This window comes from Cydia splendana, chromosome 6 (assembly GCF_910591565.1).
Source record: "Cydia splendana chromosome 6, ilCydSple1.2, whole genome shotgun sequence".
Lineage (NCBI taxonomy): Eukaryota > Metazoa > Arthropoda > Insecta > Lepidoptera > Tortricidae > Cydia > Cydia splendana.
Genome location: NC_085965.1, coordinates 7001984 through 7008920, shown reverse-complemented (window position 1 = coordinate 7008920; position 6937 = coordinate 7001984). Strand labels below are relative to the sequence as shown.

The 6937-nt window shown below is 42.5% G+C and overlaps 1 protein-coding gene across 1 annotated transcript; it reads right to left on the bottom strand.

The window, feature by feature from the left end:
- Positions 1 to 2121: 2121 nt before the first annotated feature.
- On the bottom strand, positions 2122 to 4087 carry LOC134791273 (protein yellow-like). The gene has a single exon (XM_063762259.1). The coding sequence runs from the start codon at positions 4003 to 4005 to the stop codon at positions 2677 to 2679; it is 1329 nt and encodes a 442-aa protein (XP_063618329.1). The 5' UTR covers positions 4006 to 4087; the 3' UTR covers positions 2122 to 2676.
- Between the last annotated feature and the right edge of the window lie 2850 nt (positions 4088 to 6937).

Below are 6937 nucleotides of genomic sequence, written 5' to 3'. Positions count from 1 at the left end.
GAAATGTACAGTCAAGCGTGAGTCGGACTTAATTACAGTTTTTGATCCGACCCCTACGGATTTTTTAAAGAGATTTCACTCACGTTTCACATAAAAAATACATTGTTAACAGTGCCGGATTACTTAGAGTAGTAGTTTTCTTAGAGTAATTGGTGATAATTTTCTGATAAGATAATCATTTTAAATATTTAACGGTCTTACCTACTTACGAGTAATTGTAAGGTCAAATTAAAAATAATGTATAAAAAAATATGTTAAATTGAGAGCTAGCTCAAAGTTGAATTTGGTTGAATTAATAAAGACTTTGTAACCAATAAGCAAAACAAGCACGTGCTTACGGCACCACGTTCAGGGAGGGCACCAAAATGCCAGGTTGAAAAAGGTGAACAAATTTTAAAATTAGGGACAGACACATCGTTTTTACCACACGAATTTTTTAGCTGTCCAAAAGCTAATTTGCAAAAATAATGGCGCGTAATTCTTTGGGAAACAATCGGTAGCAGTAGAAGAGTCGTGATTACATGCATAGATTCGATTTCAACCCACTCTTTTGCGGTTCGGCGTTAGGTCTTATGCGAGGCCTTCTGCCTTACGGCAAAGTTGATCTTCTGCCTTAATTACACTTGGGCGTGGATCCAAATCCAAGCTTTCCTCTTTCGCAGCTGGGCCTACTGCATTTCTCACACTTCGCCAATTCAATTCCAAGCTCTCTGCTTTCTTGCATATTTTATGCATGAAAACAACCTCGCTGAGACCCTTAAAATATCGAGCCCTATGCGAAGCTAGGCTGATAGAAAACTGTCCCATCCCTTCTCTGTATGAAATCCTGGATTCGCGCATGGTTGGGACTAAAACTAAAATTGCGTTTTTATATCGAAAAATTTTCGCGCTCGCTTCGCTCGCGTTTTCAATTACTTTATAAGATATGATAAAGGTGACATTCGGGTGGCGACTGCAGCAACATTACTCTGTTGCAACGTTACTGCTGCAGTACTGTCAACTTCCGTGATAAAATGATGTGACTGATTTCCATACTAAAAGTAAAAATGTACAACTGTCTATCATATTGCGTTTTTATATCGAAAAATTTCCGCGCTCGCTTCGCTCGCGTTTCTATTACTTTCTACGCTATGATAAAGGTGACATTCGGGTGGCGACTGCAACAGCATTACGTACTCTGTTGCAACATTACTGCTGCGACACTGTCAATTTTCGTGATAAAATGATGTGACTGATTTCCATTCTCAGCTGTAATGCGGCAATGAACTTCTCTCAATTTACCAAAAAATCAATGTAATCTTGATGACCCTAGGGAGAGGGGGCACCTAGAAATGCTTAGGGCATCAAAATATCTTAATCCGGCACTGATTGTTAAAAATTGTGTAATATACGGAACCCTTGGAACGCGAGTCCGACTCGCACTTGGCCGGTTTTTAATATCATATCTTCACAACTTTCCGAGATATAAGGGGATCGCACTTTTTCGTGAAATCGGACCGTATACTGGAGCGAACGAAAAGACATTTCCAATGTCAAAAATTACATTTGCTTCAAGACGAAATGTCGGAAAACTTGGGGTAACCTGGAAGTTGATGATTTTTGTATGTGTTTTTGGGCAGATTTTTCGGGGTTTGTAATTATTTTATATTTAAGTACAAACTTTATCATAGGAATATCACAAATAGTGTACCTTTCTGATGGCAGTAAAATTTTTCCTATACCCCTTACTAATAGTTATATATTTACAAAAATATGATTTAGCCTAGGTATTCAATATGATTTCGCAGTAAAAATTGATATTATCATTTTTTTTATTATTTTCCCCAGAATCAGTAAACAATTACGTGACACATATATTCATTTCGGGCAAAAATTGAAAATCATGCAAAGAAGGGTTAAAATGTGTCCTCAAAAGTGAATTTATGGCAAAGCCCGAATAACAACCCAAGTATACATTGTGGTATATTACAGTACCTACGACGACCACCTAACTATGATTCTCTTCAAAAGAAAAAAAAGGATAAATGTCATTAGACTCGTCAGTAGATTATAGTACTATCTAAAAGTACACGAGAGCAGTGTTCGTCAACAGACGAGCAATAAAAACAGCAAACACAATAATACGATAAACACGTTTATTATTTTAAAATTCAACATACAATCACGTTCACGCCCCATTCTTACAATTATAGTTACAATAACCTATTATCAAATAACCTGTTATCTATTGTTATTTTACACAATCAGGTATTATACACTCCGAGAACTTTGAATTGAGGTACATATCATTTTAAATGGTAATATTTCATATATATTATGTATATGTTAATGAATAAATATTACGCATACGATGCGCCTTAACTAAATACAAAGAGCTGGAATGTTAATTGTTCGAGTCGCGGGCGCAGCTTTGGCAATGCGTCCCCGACATATCGCCGGGGAGCCTCTTCTTCACGACTCTAACCCGTCTAAAGGTCACCAATGTTGTATTGTACACCTTAATCTATGAATAATATTAATTCGTCAAGATATGCACAGCTTTCATTCACATTATCACTGGGTCGACCGCGCGGTCAAGGTAACCTTAATATTTGGTAATGATACGCATCAGTCAGAGCGGCGCACAATGCATCACGGTCAGGGCCGGACGCGGGCCGCGACCGGGTCGCGCGCGCACTAGGCCAGCAGGTGCGCCAGCGCCGCCAGCAGCAACGACGCGCCTAGCGCGCGCAGCGGCGCCGCGCCGCCCGGCAGCCCCGGCGGCGTCACCTCCTCCCCGAACACGTAGCTCTTCGACCCCGTGTGCGACTTCAGAATCCTATAGTTCACATCACTCAGCGAAACTTCGTTCTTCATGAAATTAAATAGCCTGTTTACTACTACGTAAACGTTGCCGTGGTCGTCGAAAGCGAATCGGTCCACCCACTGAATGTAGTTGGCGTCGCGGGCGATCGTCCTCTGTCCGTGCTGGAAGGGCAGGCTCGTGTTCCATTCCGCGATGGTAGAGTTGCCCACCAAGCCGAAGTAGAGTACGCCGTTTGCGTCCATTTTCATACCATCCGTCTGGGATGCTTTAATTCCGAGATCGACTACATATGGTCGTAGAGCGCCGTCCCTTTGTCCAATAGTTTCATTTCGCAAAACTGAGGCATTGATGGCGTACATGTGGAAGCTAGACAGTGGGCAGTAGTAGATGGTGCGGTCGACCGTGACGCCGGCGAGGAACTGGGGTCCGAGCGCGATGCTGTCCACGTTGACCGGCAGGTCCACCGTGGTGCCGTTGATGCGGAAAGTGGTCGCTTCGGGAACGGCGGACATTGAATGGGAATCACGCACTTTCCACGACTTCTTGTCACTGCGACGGAAAACTATAATACCCGGATCGGTGGCACTGTTATCCGTAATGTAAGCATAGTCTCCATCGCGACGGTTATCAATGACGAGATCATTTAGATACGTGCTAGAGCTGTCCACTGGGCTTAACGGGAATCGCTGCATCTCATTTTTGCCGGTCTTTAGGTCGATGAGCACGATCGACGGCGGGCACTTGGAGTCTGGCTTGTCGGTGAGCGTGTTGACGCGGCCGTTATCTAGGACCCACAGGATCCCGTTGCGGTCAACCTGCACGTTCTGCACGAACTGCAGCGCCTGGCAGTCGCCGACCTTGTTGGCGTCCCAGCTAGGAAACGGGCGCAGCTTGGGCGCCGTGTCGCTCTGAACCACCGGGATCGTCGCGAGAGTCGCCGGGACCCCTCGCATCATCCTCGGCACCGTTATGAACAGGTTTTCTCCGTAGAAGCTTATTCCAGATATTAGGACGTTCTGGGGAATATATCTGCTTGTATTGAGGTAGGCCTCCCGATCGGCCGGGGAGGCCCAGTCGAAATCGATGGCGTTCCATTCGTAGATGACGCGGAACTGTTCGCGCCTCGGGGGCGGGGGTCGCGTCTCGTTCTGGGCGGCCGCGGCGGCGACGGCGAGGGCGAGCACTGCGGCGAGCAGCATGGTCGGTGGCGCGGGAGGTCGCGAGTGGCGCGGTCGGCGCGAGCGTTGAGACTGAGCCGAGACCGCCGCTGCCGTGCCGGCGAGTCGAGCGCGCGTGACAACACCGCGACGTCACTGCCGACTAACAAACAAAACAAACGGACCCCAAGCAACAGACGCACTTCATTTCTGTTTCTACTGACTAACTTTTGTTTTGCGCGGGACATAATAACAAGCTCAGTCGCTCTCATTCTAAGATTATCTCTTTGTAAAATTATTAAAATTTGCGAAATATTTTTTCATTCTTACAAAATGTTTGAATTACATGCATTTAACTTACGTAAGAATCTCTAATGTATTCAAATGTAGTTTCCGGGTAGGGTTTTGCAAGGTCGCGATTCTCACCCCATCCAGACGAAGGGTCGGCTGTCTGGGAGAGGGTCTAACAATCGATTCAATTGGATTTACTCGTTAGGGTACTTTAGAATTAGTTTACTTCACGGATATGAGTTCACTGCAGTACATTGTATCTAAAGAAGTTCTATTTTGAATTCAAACGGCGATGTCGTTGAAATACTTAATTTAACAACTAACTTCTTTTTCTTCCTCGCGTTATCCCGGCATTTAGCCACGGCTCATGGGAGCCTGGGGTCCGCTTGACAACTAATCCCGAGAATTGGCGTAGGCTCTAGTTTTTACGAAAGCGACTGCCATCTGACCTTCCAACCCAGAGGGTAAAAACTAGGCCTTATTGGGATTAGTCCGGTTTCCTCACGGTGTTTTCCTTCACCGTAAAGCAACTGGTAAATATCAAATGATATTCACAATGATACTTCACTTTGAATATTTTGTTCTAGTTCTAGCTCACACATTAGACCATTAGAGTAGGTATTTTAAAAATACGTTATTAATTACCTTCATTTGGTTCTAAATTAGCGTAATCCGAGTTTGCTCCATTCGAGGAGTTGTGGAAAAATTTTTGTTCTTTTTCAGGTTTTTGCTTGTAGTTCAAAAACGGTACGTCCGACGGAAAATTTGCTCTAATCATGTTAAAAATTGACATCTGAGGATCCGAAAGTACCTTAATATGAGTTCGTAGTCAAAGATTGTAAAAAAAAACCCCCACCACATTGAATTTCTTTTTTTTGTAAAATCGTGTCAAAATCCGAGTTTTTTTTTTACCAGTGTCTAATCCACGACAACCTTGCTGGTAGTAACATTGATTTTGACGGTGGGTTCCTTGTACATCGAATGGTTTTGTCAATCGAAGGTAAAATGTATCTCCCAAGGCCCCGAAAATTTATCTCCTGGGATGGAGTTCGGATTATACGAGTTTAGGATCTAATGAAGGTTTAAATTTAAAAATGATTTCTGGCTTGCTGGGAATTTATTCCTCAAAACGCTTTTTTTGGATCTAATTTGATTTGGTACTCCTACAATCCTATAAAGTCTATAGGAATTGAACATTTCAAAAAATGTTTGTGCAATTTTTTAAATGCGCAATTCTCAACCGATTTCATTGTAGGTAACTTAGATCACTTTTTTATCAAACTCATTTTGGAACTGCTCAATTATTAATTATTTAGCCTTCGATAACATCTAGGGTAGTACCTACAGTTAGACCAAGAAAAGTCTGCAACGACTTTGATAGCATTCGCAGTGCAATTGTTATTTTAAACGCCAAACTTCTATTAAATAATGACGTATAAAATAACACTTGCACTGCGTGTGCTATCGAAATCGACACAGACTTGTCTTGGTCTACCTCTACCAATTTTTTTAGATATAAAGGCCCCTGTACACAATGGGCCAGCGCCGGCCACTCCAAGGGACGCATTTATGCGTTAGAGGGAGCAAGTGATATTGCTATCTCATTCTACCGCATGGCTGCGTCCCTTGGAGTGGCCGGCGCTGGCCCATTGTGTACAGGGGCCTTAAGATTTACAAATAATCCCATATTCTTTCATATATACACTCGCTATAAGGATGGTTTCATTGTTAGTAAACTAGTAACTACACATAAGAAAAATAAACCTGTTGTTCTGAAGATAATAAACATTGTTATGTTTGGTTGAATAGTGCATAAATCAATGTTTATGTTATTGACTCATGCGACTAATGTTCCAATGATAGCAATGAAAAAATCTAGTGCATTGTATTGTGCGTTTCAACTTTATTTTTAACGGAGGTAACGAGTTAAATACATCAGTTCATCAGTCGTTCGTCAGTTATTTAAGTAGGTACCTCATTGAAATTGAAATGAAAAGGGCTTGTGCATAAATCCAGGGCCGGATTAAGCATGTTGGGGCCCCTAGGCAGTGCAAGGCTCAGGGCCCCCTTACAGTCAATTATGCATAGAGCATGTTTAGTTGTTCAGCATAGGGAAATAAGTTTGCGTTTTTAATTTCAATCTTCAGCCGAGACGATCCGAGTCTAGTCAGAACGATGTCTTTTTCGCTCTTATTGCTTGGACATAAAGCTTTTTTCTATCGGTTTTTGCCGATTCCGCGTTGCGTCAAGTGTGGGGAGAGCCCTTTCGCGTCACTTTCCTATCTAAGTACCTCTAATGGAAAAATTTAAGCGAGGCTACGCTCAATTAGTGCCGCAAAGTTGATTTTCTCAATAGTTAATATTTTGCGAGGCTGAACAGCGTGTCCGACCATAAGACAAAACGCCGAGCCACATGATTAAATCAATCTAGTAATAAAGAATTTCCATATGTAAAAATTATTAGAGTTAGACCAAGATAAGTCTGCAACGATTTTGATAGCACACGCAGTGCAAGTGTTATTTTAAACGTCAAACTTCTATGAAATTATGACGTATAAATAACACTTGCACTGCGTATCCTATCAAAATCATTGCAGACATTTCTTGGTCTAACTGTATTCATTCACCAGTCAAGCTAATATGTAGATAGAGGGTCAACCAAAAAACTTAGCAAAAACGCGAG

Coding starts and splice junctions, on each gene's coding strand:
- LOC134791273 (XM_063762259.1), bottom strand. CDS start 4,005: ATGCTGCTCGCCGCAGTGCTCGCCCTCGCCGTCGCCGCCGCGGCCGCC.